The sequence below is a fragment of the Kogia breviceps genome, chromosome 7, assembly GCF_026419965.1.
Source record: "Kogia breviceps isolate mKogBre1 chromosome 7, mKogBre1 haplotype 1, whole genome shotgun sequence".
NCBI lineage: Eukaryota > Metazoa > Chordata > Mammalia > Artiodactyla > Physeteridae > Kogia > Kogia breviceps.
The window spans coordinates 100,900,137-100,918,451 of NC_081316.1; the positions used below are offsets into that span (position 1 = coordinate 100,900,137).

The window sequence follows — 18,315 nt, forward strand, 5'->3', positions numbered from 1 at the left end:
CCACCATTATAAAAGTCAGATTAAATTTTAATGAGGATTTATTTTACTGTATAAATTCTTACATTTTAAAAGTCAAATTTTAAACTGGAAAAAAAGTTGAATTTATTTCTTAAAGGATAACTGGAGAACTCCATGTCAGTTTTATTACTGACTTCACTGCTTTCAGAAACCCTTTCATTGTAGACCACTCAATCACAATCACTATTCAAACAATAGGCTGGTATGTTCTGATTCTACTTGTGATTTGATGTATAAGCTTGAAAAGTGCATTCATTTTTTAAATTTCAGAGGTCTAGTTATATGGTAAGGATTTTGCTACTTGGTACTTCAGGACATTGTAGAATTAGTGTATTAGTATAGTAGTAAATAGCACTGAAACACATATTACCTGAGACAGCAAACATATGTTAATCCTTTCTGATTTTATACTAGAAGGATAGCTCTTATTGTGTAACTTCCTTATAAAGTCCCCCAAAGCCAGTTTTGTGTGTGGTTTCTTTAAGTGCATGAGATTAATATTTCTTTTATGAGAAGTAAAATAATTTTTTCAAAAAGTATCAAAGTGTACCATTACCATTAAATTACATTTTGAAAATTGAAAAAATCCCTTTTATCTATCAGCTTAACACTATTTCATTTCTGCTCTTACATTTAATTCTTTGTCTTCCTTGCAAATTTGTATTTTACATAGTTGTTACTTTTACATTTTTTTTTTTACTTAACGTTGTTGGAAACATTTCTATGTATATGGTCTTCATAATTAATATTTAAATCTTATTAAATAATATAACCATTTTATAGGGAACTTAGAAAAATGGTAAAATGAAAATGACTAATATTTCACAGATGGAGAAGTTAGCATATATAATAAATATAACTTCATTTCGCTTTTCTTTTTTTTTCTTATTAGAAAAGTAGTTTATGCTCATTGAAGAAAAATTGCACTGAAAAGTAAATCAGGAAAATAAAATAATTCATGATTTTTTTTCACCCACCAATAACATTTTTGTCATATTTATATCTAGTTTTTATTGGTCTTTTTCTATATATACCTTGTGTTGAGACTGCAATAATATCCTGATTTTTTAATTTAATATTTTAGTCTCATTTCTCCATATTATTAAAAGGAACTATTTTAATAGCTGTGTAACGGTCATAATATAAACCTACCATAAATCATGTACTTATTTCCCAATTATTATTTATGTTTTTTATATTATAAACAATATTCTTGAATATATTTACACACAAATCTTTATCATCATTTCAGATTATTTTCTACAAATAAATGCTCAGAAACAGAAGCCTTAGGCTAAATGGGATGGATGATTTTTAAGGTTCTTGCTAAAGATGCCAAATCACCTTCCAGAAAAATTATAACCTATTTTATATTCCTACTAACAATATATAAAAGTAACCATCTCATTGAATTTTAGCTCACAAGGGTGTTTTTCATCTTTATGAATATAATTTGAAAAAGTATCTTTGAGATATAATTGACATATAACATTATATTACATATAAATACATTTTTCTATTTATGAGGTTGAATATCCAGTGTTGCTACTTTACATGGGATTTAGTTTAATGGTTATTATCCTAGTTTATCCAATACACTCTCCAAAGTTGTGTAGGAAACCTTCCTTTTGAGTCCTAGGAGAAGAAATGCTAATTTTTTATCACCGTATAAATTCATTGAAGGTTTTTAAAAGATATTGTATGCATAATTGGGAATTAGAGAGTTGAATAATTTAGATGAGCAACAGCAAAAAATGATCCTTTGATTTGGAGTCCCTTGCTTGAGTTCATTGTAACCATGAGATTTTGTCCTTGGTACTACTATGTTTGGAACTAAGTAGAGAAGGGATGCAGAGAGGAAGTTCCCAGAAATCTAAGTTCATAGTTATCTTTAAAATGAACTAGTGGAGCACAACTCTTTTGTAAATTCAGAATTTCGTACAACATTGGGGAAATCCCCCGATGCAGATTTTTTGTTGTTGTTGTTGTTCATTAAATTTGTTTTCCAAAATGTGTTCTCACAGACCTATTAAGTTCCTTGAAGGTAGGAATCAGATATTGTTCATTTTTGTATCCTGGGCATAATTCCGGGCATACAACAGGTGCTCAGTAAATGTGTGAATAATATAGGCTCATTGAAGAGTGAAAAGATGGAACTTGAAGTTAGAAGGCCTGTAGTTTTTTTCCCATTAATTCACTTGAGCTTTAGAACCTTTGTAGATTATGTAACATCTTTTGAACCTCAGTTTCATCAGCTCATGAGTGTACTGCTTGTTCCATTTACTTCAAAAAATTGAGGTATAAATGAGATAAAATATGTGAAAGTATCTCGTTAAAAAGTGCTGTACAGTTGTGAAAGTCATCGTCATACTTCTGGGAAGTACTTGGTAAAGAGTCCTATTTTTAAGAAATTACCTGGAAGAGTATAGCAGAGATGATTAGCTGATCACCAAAAATCCACTCTTTCCTCCTCTTCCTGGACGTACAGCTCAAATGTTTTTTGGCCTCCCTTACATTTAGGTATGGTCATATGACTAAGTTTTAACTGTTGTGTGCCACTTCCAGGACTGGCCCATAAAAACCTCTCAGGAGGGCTCCTCCAAGCTTTTTTCTCCTTCTGTCTGACTGAAATGGGGACAACCTTCAGGGTTGTCTATCCTTTTTTTTCTTTGGCCATGCGCTGCGTGGCTTGTGGGATCTTAGTTCCTCAACCAGGGATTGAACCCCGGTCCCCCTGAAGTGAAAGCACAAGAGTCCTAGCCACTGGACCACCTGGGAATTCCCAGGACTGTCTATCCTTTACCCTTTACCACCTTTATTTAACCCTTTAAAGGTAATAAAGACTCCTTGTATACCTCGTATGCCTGCATGGAAGAGGGCTACCTGCTAACTTCTTTACCCGTCCAGTTTTGCTGCATGAAAAATAAACTTAACGTTGTGTTCAAATCAGTATACGTTTTGGGGGTCTACTTGTTATAGTGGTTAGACTAGCCCTAACTATTACAAGGAGCATGCTAACACACAATCTACTTTTTCATAATCCTCTGAAAGCAGCCCTACAAACAAAGGCTAACAGTGTGAAGATATAAATATATAGCCTTGTGGTCCACATACATACAGTCTGTGACCCAAGATAAAATTGAGAAGAGAATTATATTTTGTCATTAGAGAATTTTTTGGCTGAGAACAGTTAAATAATGAAGTTTATAACTTAATAAAATTTAATTAGATAACATATATTTTTCACTTTTTCATTATGTGAGTATACTCTTCCAAAAGAGTATCAAAGAAGAGAAATCTCTTGGTCATACCTCACTTTAATTGGTATTTAGTATTTAAACTTTTTCTTTAACATTAAATATGATGCTTAAGATATATATAATAAAAAATTTTCTTAACGACAGTAATCAGGCTGAGATTTTTTAAACCATGATTCCTTTTGATTTATTATTTGTTTTCTATTTATTAGATAATTGTGACCCATTTCATTATAAAAGTTTTTTGTTTGGGAGGGACTATTGGTATGTAGATGCACTCTAGAAATTGTAGGGCAAGAAATTTTCTTCAAAATATGCATGTCTATGAAACTCCATGTTACCTTCCTAAGGAATGTTGAGGAAATTAAAATATTCACTTATCTTTTTATCTGGCAGCTTTTACCCAAAGTTACCCAAAATAACTGATAATCCTGTATTCTATCATACTATAGTTGGGCAGGTCACTTTACATGTATTGGTTTGAGGTGGTTCAGTAATGTTCCTACTAGCAAGTGCAATATAAATCAGTCACTCCTCTAGCAGTCAAAGTTTAGAACTTTTTACTTTCTAGAATATTTTGATATGGGAATAAATAAAATACCACCAAACGTAATGAAAATAGCTATCACAAAACGTGCAAACTATACTGCCTAGAGAAGGAGCTACCCCCTTTCTTCTTAGGCAATCAATTTAATTTTACCTGTCATGTTTAGTAATCTTATTTCCCTTGGGAAGCTTGAGTTCTTCTATGAGTTACAATTAATTCAAATTAGGAAACAAGCTATGGACAGCAAAATAGAAATAGAGAAAGGTAAGAAGTAAACCTTACAGTAGAACTTTAAGAGATAATAGAAAAGGACAGGGCAACTGTAAGGAAAGAAGAAAAAAATGTATTAACAGGAGCCTAAGGGAATTAAGTGAGTTGACAGGTTGAGTCCTATTTTCTTGGTTGCCTTTTAGGAGTATTGAACTATTATACCACATACAATAATTGATATCAAAAAATTACCCTGAAACAACAACACTTAAGACCGAATTATGTTCAGAATGCTTTTGGGTAGAATGTGAAGTACATTTCAGAGTTTCTTCAGAACTTATTAAAGTTTGGGTGGTTCCCAATTATCTGAAAGTTTTATCTGAGTCAGAATGGCTTATTTCCTAACCAAATGCCAAATACTGATTTTTAAAAATTAGTTCTTTTTGGTTCCATGAAGAAAGTACACGATTGTTGATTTCTGACTACCTAGTTATTCACCTTCAGATGCATTTCCTTCAAATTGTTAACTTTAGAGTGGTTTGGGTTCCTATCTAGTTATGACAGGAAGAGGCCACATTTTTTTAAATCAAATTCCTTTAAGGAAGTAAAAATTTGTGTGATTACTAACATTTGAGTTTTTGCATTTGATTTTTAAAACAAAATTTAATCCAGTTGGTACCTTTTCATGTAGATGAGTTTTAATTATTTACACTTAAGTTTTTTTCCAGAAAGGTATATCTCTATGCTTTGGAACCTATCACTTGCTTTTCTAAAACAATTATATTTCAGTATAAAAGAAACTCTCTTTTACTTGGCTGATCATTTGTTTATAGGTACTTTGCAGTGGAATGATAACTAATTGAAACTGCTGAGATTTTATTTCTTCGGTTTTTAAATGGAATAAGGAGTTATAGTTCTACTGAAAGAGAAGTATGTTTTATTAACGTATCTTTGCAGGGTTATTCTTCATAGCACATTAAAGACACTCCCAGACAATCTGCCACAGTGACTTATACAGGGTAGATGTTTAAGAAATACTTGTTGAATGATGAATGAATGAGCATTGAATTTAAGCTAGTTGTCATCGTCACAGGCACCTACAGGCGAAGTCTTAGATGTCATTTTTTTAAAAGATTCTTAACTGGAAATGTTAACCATTGTACACTAATTGTATTTATTTGTGTCTGGGATGCAGGTGGCGATAAAAATAATAGATAAGTCTCAGCTGGATGCAGTGAACCTTGAGAAAATCTACCGAGAAGTACAAATAATGAAAATGTTAGACCACCCTCACATAATCAAACTTTATCAGGTATGACTTAGCTTTACACCTCTCCATGCTTTTCACATTCAGTACTCTTACATCATCATTTTTCTCTTTTATGTTAGTTTTTTCAGTCTATAAAAAGATAACTATATGCTTTTATTCACTTCCATTTTTCTATATTTAAATTAAAAATTAGGAAATAAAAAACTACTAGCAGCTTAATTTTAAGTTCTCTCTCAGATTGTAAGTTATTTGATTACAAAGTTTGTAGTTGTGCATTTATGATAACATGCTTAAACCTGCTGGGTTTTGGTGGTGGTACCATTAATGAGGATATGGCAGTTTTGCTTAAAAAATATATTATGTTTTATGAAATACAAAGGCTAAAATAGTATATTACTTAGTGGCATACTTATAATACCTAGAGCCAAATGTTTATTTTGGGGGGATCCTTTTATCAGGTAAAGTAAATAAGTTATTTTTTTTTAAATTAACTTTATTAAGATACAGTTTTTGTAAAATAATCTGCACCTCTTTCAACTGTAAAGCCATGGTTTTTTGTTGTTGTTTTTTAAAAATTTATTTATTTTATTTTTGGCTGCGTTGGGTCTTCACTGCTGCGTGTGGGCTTTCTCTAGCTGTGGTTAGCAGGGACAACTCTTCATTGCGGTTCACAGGCCTCTCATTGCGGTGGCTTCTCTTGTTGCGGAGCGTGGGCTCTAGGTGCACAGGCTTCAGTAGTTGTAGCACACGGGCTCAGTAGTTGTGGCTTGCAGGCTCTAGAGCGCTGTCTCAGTAGTTGTGGTGCACGGGCTTAGTTGCTCAACGGCATGTGGGATCTTCCCGGACCAGGGCTTGAACCCGTGTCCCCTGCATTGGCAGGTGGATTCTTAACCACTGCACCACCAGGGAAGCCCAAGCCATATTTTTGTAAAAGGAAGATTTTTCTCAGATTTTTGAAGAGTAATTTATGTTTAAGAATGATAATGTAATACAAAACCCTTTTTTATATTTCTATTCATTAATATTTAGAATTTTTATGTTGAAAACTGTTTTTAAGCTAAAATGTTACAGTATGCTAGTCAATGACTTTGATCTCCAAAATATGATGTGTGTACCTAGTGGTGTGCTGGGCTTAGCCTGTACTTGCTTGTGAGAGCTGATTGTTAAATTTTCAGAAGTTTTGTGAGCCAGTTAACACCATGTTAGTGTCAATAGCTCAAAATCAGCGATGGTAGGAGTATTTTTACACCACAGAAATTGGTTTACAAGTCAGGTTCTTTTTTTTTTTGCCTCAGAGAGCTAGTGCTAGCATACTACTCTGTGCACTCAAATTGTAGTTAGCACAGGTGTCCCTTGGGGTATAATAAGAAAATATTAGAACTTCTAATTCTGTTTATCTTTTATATTTATCTTCTTGTGTGCCTCTTATAATGTATATATTTATAAAATGGCACAAGTATGTAATTTGTGTCTCTGTGTGTATATATTCATAAATATATATACATTTACCTGTATACATACATACATGTATATATTTGGCTAAATGACTTTATCAGTAGAGATTTACAATGTAAACCATGTGGAGACCATTGGAGAGCATTACCGTGAGTTGAGAATGAGAGACTATGATGTGCCACTCAAAACAAGTCCTAAAACTGCAAAGGGCCTCTTAGAGCAAAGTTATATCAGAGTGTTTCTCCTTTTAGGCTTCTTTTTTTTTTCCCTAAAGAGGATACTTATAGGGCTTCCCTGGTGGCGCAGTGGTTGGGAGTCCGCCTGCCGATGCAGGGGACACGGGTTCGTGCCCCGGTCTGGGAAGATCCCACATGCCGCGGAGCGGCTGGGCCCGTGAGCCATGGCCGCTGAGCCTGCGCATCCGGAGCCTGTGCTCCTCAAAAAAAAAAAAAAGAGGATACTTATAAGAAACTAGTTACCTCCTTAGAAGTCTGATGACCCATAACTCAAACTGAGGTTAAAACTCCCATGATTCTTCAACTATACTTCAATTAAAAAACAAAACAAACAAACCAAAAAACTACCATGATTCACATGATAATTCTGTCTTTATATGAACTCCGATAATCAGTTAAATTAACTCACTGTTGGGCTTGTTTAGACCCAAATTGTAGGTAGCTCTTAGTTTTCAGACCTGTTTTAGGAATAGTCCTAAACTTAAATGTTAGGGCAAAATTAGTTTTTAGCCTTTCAGTAGATAGTAGTTAAATATTACATTGTTAGCATGTGCCAGTATGTATGTTCCTTTCTGAATTTGGAAAAACTAATTTAAATAAAAGTGTATAGCAGCGGAGCTATGAAGAAGCTTTTGAACAATGTTTTAAAATAACAATACTTTGTAAAAATATGAAAGTATAGTAGGAGGACTCTACCACATTGTGCCAGATCAGCTAGGTTACAGGCTGGCTTAACTGAGCTCTGTTTTATAAGCTCTACCATATAACACAGCTAGAAAAGTCAGTGAGGAGGTAAAAAGTTGATCTTCAAAATTCCTGTTACCTATATTAGTATTTTTCAAACTTGAATGTGCATTATAATCACCTGAAGATTTTGTTAAAATGAAAATGCTTTGTCAGTAGGTCTGGCATGGGATCTGAGATTTTGCGTTTCTCACAGAAGCCTGGGCAGGGCTGCTGCTTCCGCTGCTCGTCTGTGGACCACATTTGGAAGATGAAGGGGCTAGATTTTTCACAAAAATATTAGCATAAGGATATTGTCAGTCTTATAAACTTCACCAGCTTCTGAATTATTCATAACTTGATACTTTTTTTTTTTTTTTTTTTGTGGTCTCTCCCGTTGCGGAGCACAGGCTCTGGACGCGCAGGCTCAGCGGCCATGGCTCACGGGCCTAGCCGCTCCGCGGCATGTGGGATCTTCCCAGACCAGGGCACGAACCTGTGTCCCCTGCATCAGCAGGCGGACTCTCAACCACTGCGCCACCAAGGAAGCCCCATAACTTGATACTTTTATTAGTAGTTTTAATTTAGCTAAGTCCATAGAATGTTGCAATCTTTTCCTGTGAGACTAATGTGGAATTATTTATCAATAGGTAATGGAGACCAAAAGCATGTTGTACCTTGTGACAGAATATGCCAAAAATGGAGAAATTTTTGGTAAGCACATTTCTTTCCATTTTTTTTTAATTTGAAAATGTCAGTAAACTTTATGAATAGAGTATCTTCTATTAATTCTCCTGCTTGTTTAAAAGTTGCTAACATGAATTAGAAATTTTTAAGCATTAGAATATAATAAAATATCCAATAAGCTAAAAATACAGAATATAATTTAGTCTCTTGTATTTATGATATTAAAGCTATTGCTTAATTCTCTCATCTGTGTTAAAGAGATTGGAGAATCAAAGATAGGGGGAAACTTTCAGTCATATTTCAAAGGAGATTTTCTTTCATTTATCTTCCTTTTTACCTTTCTTTCCAGGGTAAAGGTAGTCAGATATTTATTGAGCTTGTACTATGTCTCAGGCATTGTACTAGGTGTAGGGGATACAGTGGTGACCTAAATAACACAGTCCCTGCTATTGTGGATCTTATAGTTTAGTAAGCTGTTAACTTTAGCTATAAGACCTCTGAGAAGTCACTAAACCTCTCTGGGACTCAGTTCCTTTGTCTCTAATAAAAAAATATTTGATTAATTGGTTTCTATGATCCATTCTAACCCTTAAAAAATTATAACTATTTTATTGGTTCTAGTTTTCATCTATTTTATTTTTACCTTATGGAGCTAGAACACTGTAGGTAGTCTAAATATTTTGTTTTTTAACCTAAATTTAGTCTGAAATTGTTTTTTAAACAGCTTTATTGAAGAATTCACATACAGTAAATTGCACACGTACAACGTGTACAGTTTAATAAGTTTTCACACACAAGATGTGTGAAACAAACCACCACCACAGAAGTTTCTTTGTGACCCTTTGTAATCTTTCTTGCCCCACCTCACCACCAGGCAAGCACTGATTTGTTTTCTGTCACTATAGACAGAAAGTTTATGTTAGTTTATGTCTTCTACAGTTTTATTATATAAAGGTGCTTATATAGTCTGTACCCTTTCTTTGTCTGGCTTCTTTCTCTCAGTATAATTATTTTATGATTCATCCATTTTGTTGCACGTAATAACATGTCGTTTCATTTTATTGTAAGTAGTATCCAATTTTGTAAATATACCCCAAGTTGCTTATCCATTCATGTATAGATAGACATTTGGGTTGGTTTCAGTTTTGGGCTGTTACACATGAATTGCTATGAACATTCATGTCCAAGTCTTTAACTTACAGTCTACCTTCAAGTAATATTCACCACTTCACATAGAGTGTAAGAACCTGGCAATAATATACTTCTGTTTAACCCTTCCTTGACTTTATTTCCTTGTCATACATTTTATTTATACCTATTTTATAAAACACAAAATACAGTGTCATTTTTGTTTAAAAAGTCAATTATGTTTTAAAGAGATTTCAATATTTTTAAAAATCTTATACATTTACTAGTGAAGTTACCATTGCCACATCTCTGTATGTAGATGCATGTTTTCATCTTCATTCCTTTATGTGGATACATATTTTTATCTGGCATCATTTTTCTTTTGCCTGAAGGACTTTATTTAGCATTTCTTGCAGTGCAGGTCTGTTGGCGATGAAATCTTTCAGCTCTTGTATGTCTAAAATAATCCTTATTTTGTCTATTTTTAAATGGTATTCATACTGGGTATGTAATTCTCGGTTGACTTTTTTCCTTTCAGTGCTTTAAAGATATTGCTCCACTGATATTGCTCCACTGTCTTCTCATTTGCATTATTTCTGACAAGAAATCTTCTGTCATCTTTTGTATATAATGTGCCTTTTTTTCCTCTGGCTGCTTTCAGGATTTTCTGTTTACCACTGGTTTTAACAATTTGATTATGATGTGCCTTTGTGTGGTTTTCTTCATGATTCTATGGTTGGTGTTCATTGAGCTCCTTGAATCTGTGAATGTTAAGTTTCCATCAAATTCAGAAATTTTTCAGTCATTATTTTTCTGGCCTCTTCGTCAAAGACTCCAATTGCACATATATTAGGCTGTTTGAAATCCTCCCACTGCTCACTGATTCTAATTTTGAAAATTCCTCTTTCTGTCTGTATTTCATTTTGGATAGTTGCTATTTCTGTGTCTTCAAGTTCTTTAAATTCTTTAGCTATTTGTTTCAACTAGAAGCTTCTTAACTGAAGTTTTAATAGAATGGTGTGGGCTTTGAAGCCAAAAAGATCTGGTTTGCAATGCTGGCTACACCATATTAATTGTCCTCAAGAAATCTTTATTGAAAGCTGACTATATGTCCCACAGTGTTCTGTGTGGGAAGAGTACCACAATGAAGAAAACAGACGAAAATTCCTTTTCTCAGGAACCTTTCCTTTCAGTGTGGGGAGAGAGACAATATGCAAAATAAGTAAACTGTATAGTACACTAGATGGTGGTACATGCTATAGAAATAAAGCAAGGAAAGGGGCATGTGGAGTGGGAGAGTTGATTGCAGTATGAGATAGAGTGGTCAGGGAAGGCCTCGCTGACATTTGAACAGAGACTAGAAAGCACAGCCACATAGATATGGGGAAGAGAGGGTGGCCCAAGGAGAGGGAAGAGTAAATGCAAAGCCCCTGAAGCAGCAGTGTGCTTGGTGTGTTCAAGGAATAGCAGGGAGTCCAGTGTAGGTGGAGAGAAGCAAGCAAGAGGGAAGAGCAAGAGCTAGCAAGGAGGAATAGTAGAAAGGTCAGACGAGGTCAGAAAAGTAAATGGGAGGCAGGAGTAGGGCAGATTTGGGGGCTTTGTAGACCATGTAAGGACTTTGGCTCTTACCTTGAATAACATTAGGGAACCATTAGAGAGGTGTTTGAGCAAAGAAGTGATTGAATCTAAACTAACATTTTAAAAGCATCACTGGCTGCTGTGTTGAGAATAGATTGTAGTGAGCAAGGATGGAAACAGGAGACCAGATAGGAGACCAGTAGTCCCAAGTGAGAGATGATTATGGCTCAGGCCAGGGTAGCAGTAGTGTACATGGTGCCAAGTGGTCACTCACGGTGTTTTGAATGAGTAGAATCAGTAGGATTTCTTGACAGATGGAGACCACCCAAGTAGAGAATATAATTAGGAAAGAGACCAGTGTCTGATCCCCGAGGCACTCAGACATTAAAACCTCAGAAAAATAGAAAGACCTAGCAAAGAAGACAGAGAAGAAAACCTAGAGAATGCAGTGTCTTGGAAACCAAGTGACGAAAGTGTTCTCAGGAGGATAGAGTGAACGTCTATGTGAGATGCTGCTGATAGTCAAGAAACAAAGAATGACAGTTGACCATTGTATCTGGCTCTTGGTAAGAGCAGTTTTGGTGGAGTGAGTGAGCCAAACCTACATTGAAGAGCAGATGAGAGAGGAAAATGGAGAGAACCAAACAGAAAACTCTTAAAAGGATTTCCACTTCAAAAATGGAGAAAAAAAATGGGAAGGTAGTTGAGGTCAAGGGAGGGATTTTTAAGTCTTTATTCATTGGAATATTTTTTAAAGTTTCAGGCTGTAGTTTTATGAGTAAACTAGATAGAAATGGCTATTATGTGTTAGATGTCATTTCTATGAAAATGGAATATTCTAAGTTGCTACTTCTTGCTAAGACCATTGATGATAAAGGTTTGGATTGCATTGTTTTATATAAATTGAAGCATAATTTGGGTATTTTTCATGTAAAATAGCTAGAGTAAATATGGAAGATAAGACAGTAAACTGTAGATTCAAGTAGTTACAGGCAAAGCCAGCAAGTTTCTAACGTGGAGCCCATGAAGACAGTAAAATAGAAGTGAGAAGATGCAGTCCATGGAACATTAATCAAGTAATGAAAAATATGTATAACGTTTTAAGTGAATTCTGAGCCAAAATGTTTTCACTCTGTTTTAGATGAAATAGAACCACAGAAATAATATTCAACTATGTATTAAGAACTATATAATAAGATTTAATGTTCATGTTTATAATGTCGGAATTACTCTTTACAAATATACCTTTAGTGCCTCCTCTGTGTGGGAGGGCATTGTGTTCCTTTTATTTTTCTTAGTTTTGTATTTAGGTGGCCAGCAAGTCATACTCTGTGTTCTTGAAAAATAACTTGTAATTAAACCCTTCTGTTTCCACAGTCATCACCCTTATCTAGGCTTTCATCCCCTCATGTCTCAATTATGAAGACCTCATGTTTTACCATGCCCTATTTCTTTTCCAGTCAGGTATATTTCTGATATATTTCCTGTTTAATCTTCCCCAACTATTATTTTTATTATATTACTACTATGTTCATTAACCTTTACTTACCTTCCTATTATTTATTGGATAAAATTCAGACTCTTCAATCTGCAAATAGGATAACTCCATTAAGTAAATGGATGTGCCCAACTATTCCTTACATAGGTCTACAGATTATCCTTAGGTAAAGTAAACCAAATTGCCTCAGTTAATAATCAGTCTCCCTCCCTTCCTTCCTTCCTTCCTCTCTCAGACCTCCCTTCTTCTCTCCCTCCATTTGTTTCTTTCTTTCTTTCCATTTTTCTTGGTCTGTATCTTTCTATCTTACAAGTTTTTATTTTTACAAAAGTTAAATATGTACTAAGGTAAGAAGTCAAATAATTCTGCAAGATCTGTTACCAAAAAATGCCTGTTCCCCACTCTCTTCCCCACTCCCATTTCCCTTTCTCAGAGGCAACCACTTGTACTTCTTTCAGCTGATTAATTTAGATTTACCTCCATTTTCCTAAGTAATAAGCTTATATTGCAGCTTCTGGCTTTTTCTGTTTAGGGCACAATCTTTTGATAGCTTTTGGATTCTTTCCCTACTGCTATAAGTAAGAAGCATATGTTAGAGAGGTGTGTAGGAGCAGTTGTGAAAGACCTTGAGTGTTTGGATAAAGGGTTAGGATTATTTGTCAGAGTGGGCATCTGTGAGCCAGAAGATGGTGAAGAGCCAAAAGGTGATGCTATGTGTAAGGACTTTTTTAGGAAGATAAGTCCAGCAGGGGTGTGTAGTCTGAATTAGAGGAGAGGAAGGAGGCTATTTAGGGGACTGTTTTTATTGTCTAGAGGTAAGAGGCTGAATGCCTAGATTAAGACGTTAGTTGTTAGAGTCATGAGAAAAGATTTTAGGCAAAAGGTATTTCCAAAATAACAAGAAGCCGTATTTATTGAGTACTCCCTTTTTGTTGGGTACTATTTAAAATACTTTACATAATTTATTTATTGAAACCTCACAAAAACCTTGTAAGATAGGCACTGAAAGATTCAGTAATTTGTCCAAAGTCACACAGCAAATAAGTGGGAGAGTTTGAATTTGAACCATGCAATTCCAGAGCCTGTACATTAATAATTACTATCTGCCATCTCTCAAGAGTTCTTACTGACTGTCAAGAGGAAAACATCGAGAGTTAGGATTTAAAGCAAATGTGATTGAAGAATATTTGTGATGTGGTTGACAGCAATAGAGAGGCCTCATTCCCAACTAAAAAATTACAAATTAGATTTTAGATGTGCTGTCGGAAATAACATCAGGACATTTAGTTTGATGTGAGCTGTTGGCAGTTGAAGATAGAAACAAATAACTTTCAAAAGAGAACTTAAATTCAACACTAAAAAGACAAACAGGGCTTCCCTGGTGGCGCAGTGGTTGAGAATCCGCCTGCCGATGCAGGGGATATGGGTTCGTGCCCCGGTCCGGGAAGATCCCACATGCCGCGGAGCGGCTGGGCCCGTGAGCCATGGCCGCTGAGCCTGCGCATCCGGAGCCTGTGCCCCGCAACGGGAGAGGCCACAACAGTGAGAGGCCCGCATACCACAAAAAAAAAAAAAAAGACAAACAACCCAATTTAACAATGTGCAAAAGACTGGAACCAAACACTTCACAAAAGAAGATATATAAATGGCCAATAAGCACATGAAAAATTACTAAATGTTATTAGTCATCAGAGAAATGCAAATTAAAAGCTACAATGGGGCTTCCCTGGTGGTGCAGTGGTTGAGAGTCCGCCTGCCGATGCAGGGGACACAGGTTCGTGCCCCGGTCCGGGAAGATCCCACATGCCGCAGAGCGGCTGGGCCCATGAGCCATGGCCGCTGAGCCCGCTCGTCCGGAGCCTGTGCTCCTCAACGGGAGAGGCCACAAGTGTGAGAGGCCCGCGAACCAAAAAAAAAAAAAAAAAAAGCTACAATGAGGTAACATTACATATCAACTATAATGGTTAAAATTTAAAAGATTATATGAAATGTTAGGAGGATATAAAGCAGCTAGTATTCTCATTCATTGCTGGTGGGAGTGTAATGTGGTGCAGCCACTTGGGAGAGCTATTTTTCAGGTTTTTACAAAGTTAAGCTTATATCTATCCTGTTACTGAGCAATTCAGTTCCTAGGTATTTACTCAGGAAAAATGAAAGCAAATATTCATAAAATGACTTGTACAAGAATATTCATAGCAACCGTTTTCACAAGCAGGAACAACCCAAATGTCCATCTGCAGGAAAATGTATCCAAAACAAATCATGGTATAGCACAAATCATGGTATAGCACAAGTCATGGTATAGCAATACAGGAAGATGACACAGAAATAAAAAGGAGTAAACTACATATACATGCAGCAACATAAACAAGTTGCTAAAACAGGCAACAATAATAATGTTACAAGGAGCTTTCCTGGTGGCTCAGTGGTTGAGAATCCACCTGCCAATGCAGGGGACAGGGGTTCAAGCCCTGGTCCGGGAAGATCCCACATGCCACGGAGCAACTAAGCCCGTGCGCCCCAACTGTTGAGCCTGCATGCCACACTGCTGAAGCCTGTGCACCTAGAGCCTGTGCTCCGCAACAAGAGAAGCCACCGCAATGAATAGCCCGCGCACCACAGTGAAGAGTAGCCCCCATTCGCCACAACTACAGAAAGCCCGCACACAGCAACGAAGACCCAACGCAGCCAAAATTAAAATTAATAAATAAGTTAAAATAATAATGTTACAAGAAGCTGAAAAGTGGTTGTCTCTTTTCACTCTTTCTGAGGAGAGGGGAAAATTGACTGCCAAGAGATAAGAGGGAACTATCTTGAGTGATGGAACTGTTTATTTTTGTTTTGAGTGGTGGTTATACAGAGTATGCCATTATCAGAACTCATCTAAGTAACCACCTAAGAATTTGCATTTTATTGTACGTAATTTATACCTCAGTAAATCCTTTTCTCTCAGAAAAGGGGAGTTTAGTAATAGAGGTATAGATTTGACAATTATCTGTGTAGAAGTATGAGTGAAGCTATAATTAATAATGAGACCTCAGAGAGAAGGCAGCTAAGAAGTGAGTTTTGTTTATGCCTTCATTTAGGAGGCAGGTGGGTAAAGTGGAATTGGTAAAGTAGAAGAATATCTTGGGAAGTAAGGATAGTTTCTGTCCTGATTAGACAAGCAAGGGTTTAGAACGAAGAGGGGTGTGTTTGGTCATTAAGAGATCATCATTGCTTTGAAGAGAGTACTTTTCAATAAAATGGGAGGTAAAGCCAAATTTCAAGAAGTTATTACATATGGATGGTGAGAAAAGGGAGAAAGGTATTATAAAATTATTTTGAGGTTTTTAAGGTAGAAAGAAGGAGAGAAGGGAAGAATTGAGGGATAATTGGTGTCTATAGAATTCAGTATTGTATCATGCTTTTTTTGCGGTGTTGGTCTTAGTGTTTGAAGAAGCTAGAAAAGAAAATATAGGCAGGAAAGAAGACACAGTTGGTGAAACAAGGGTAAACAAGAGACAGTGGGATCAAGAGTACAGAGGGAATGGTTAGCTTAGAGGAGAGGAATTCCTTCTTCTCTGAGAAAGTGTGCATGGGTGCAGTTACAGTGAGAATTAGAGCTTGTGCTAATGATATGGCTACAGAGGTACTTCGGGGGAAATAGAGGGAAGATGAATTTGTTAATATAAAATAGATTTAATTCATTCTGTAATGTAACAGATGAGACATCAGGGAAAGAGCAATACATTAGACACTGTAGTATGGGGAAAGGTTTAGAGCAGCTGTTGGTGTTCATATGACAGTCAAGGGATGACTAAAAGGGATGAATAAAAGTCAAGGGATGAATGATTAGCTTTGTGGGAGGGAGTTCATGGTAGACTCATAGTCAGCAGTGCTTTCCAACCCAGGAGGGGAAAGAGTAGACAGTATGAATGACCCAGGTTGGAGAATGGAATGGTATAGGACAAATGCATGTAGGACTTGAGCAGTGTCGAAGTGTCTGACCATGAGATCCAAGTTGAGGAGGGAGATAAGTGAAACAGCAAAGGGGTCTCATGAGCTGAGAACAGAACAGTGGAGCGACTGAAGGTTAAGAAGAGGGTGAAGTACTTTTGGAAAAAACATTCATATACAAAAAAATAAAAACTCTAACCTTGAGTCTGTACATAACTTCCCAGCAGCTTGCCACTTTCAAGTTCTCTTCTGCTCCTGGCACTGATTGCCCCAACTGCGCCCTGCTAATTCAGGAAAGGCCGTAGGTCTTTGCACTCTCCTCATCTGTTCTTTCTTTGCATAGAGAGAGGTTTCCTGTGCCATCTGGTTTTCTTGCTTCATCTGACTAGGTTTAGGCCAAAAAAGTGATTCTGGTGGCATGCTGAGAATGCATCTACAGTGCATGATTCATACATTATGAGGCTATGGTGTTTATGCCCTTTATTTTTGTTTGGTTAATTAGATTGCACCTCATTCCATAAATGGCTGAAGTAGCTTTAGGTGAAAATAATACAAAAACAATAATTGTAAAATATAAACAAGAATAAAGAACTGAATCAGAAAACACATGTAAGAGTAGAAAACAGCCACGGGAGGTGGGGGAAGTGAGCACGAATATGCAGGCAGTAAGGGCCTAAGCGCTTCAGGTTTGGCTCTAAGCTTTTTGGCTGTCAAAATGAAAAGAAGATATAGTCATTTACAGACTTTTATCTAAAAGAAATAAAGGTACCTATTCTTCAAAGAAAGGAAAACTTTTCTTGGTAGTAAATTCTAGAATAAACTTTTCCTTTGGGGTTACTTACTAGAGGTACTAAGTAAGCTGTATTTTTAAAATAAAAATCCAACTAAAACTATTAAAACTTTTCAGAGGCTTCATTGTTTTTGGAATAAAGTCCAGGAATCTTAACAGGTCAACAAGGATGATTACACTGTACACATCTGAGCCTTAAAAACAATAACAGTGGGGCTTCCCTGGTGGTGCAGTGGTTGAGAGTCCGCCTGCCGCTGTAGGGGACACGGGTTCGTGCCCCGGTCCCGGAAGATCCCACATGCTGCAGAGCGGCTGGGCCCTTGGGCCATGGCCGCTGAGCTTGCACGTCCGGAGCCTGTGCCCTGCGGCGGGAGAGGCCACAACAGTGGGAGGCCCGCATAACGCAAAAAAAAAAAAATTGTTAAAAAAAAAAAAAAAAACAATTAACAGTAAAGACTATCATTCCTTGAACATTTGTCAAGTGCTAGGCATTGTGCTAAGTCCTATACATTTACTGTGCCACTTTGTCCTCTCAAAAATCTTATAAGGTAGGGACTAGTAATATCTCCATATTACAATAGTGGAAACTGAGGAACAGGTTAAACCATTTGCCAGGTCGCAGAGCACGCAAGCAAATAAGCAACTTAACCAAGGCTTGAAGCCGTAGTCTGTCTTCAGAGCCTAAGTTGTGAATGACTCTACTAACTGCTTATATGCCTTCTTAAAGTTTTTTGAACTTAACAAGCTTCTTCTGTCAGTGACATCACACATTACTCTTTCTTCTGCCCTCCCCTATCCCCTTAAGCATGTCAATTAATTGAATCTTGAAGGACATAATTGATTTAACCATAATTAATTAAATTATCATTAAAACTAAAGACAGGCAAAGCATGTAACAGTTTTGTCCACGATGGTGTATATAACTGTTCTTTTTTTTTTTTTTTTTTTTTTTTTTTTTGCGGTACGCGGGCCTCTCACT

General features: G+C 36.3%; 1 protein-coding gene across 12 annotated transcripts in view; it reads left to right on the forward strand.

The window, feature by feature from the left end:
• The window catches only part of SIK2 (salt inducible kinase 2), a 131,952-nt gene that overhangs the window by 6,521 nt on the left and 107,116 nt on the right, over positions 1–18,315 (forward strand). For all 12 annotated transcript variants that reach the window (XM_059069466.2, XM_067038917.1, XM_067038918.1 and 9 more), the window contains exons 2-3: positions 5,228–5,344; positions 8,367–8,430. In XM_059069466.2, coding sequence (XP_058925449.1) covers positions 5,228–5,344; positions 8,367–8,430 — 181 coding nt within the window. The remainder of the gene's footprint in view (positions 1–5,227; positions 5,345–8,366; positions 8,431–18,315) is intronic.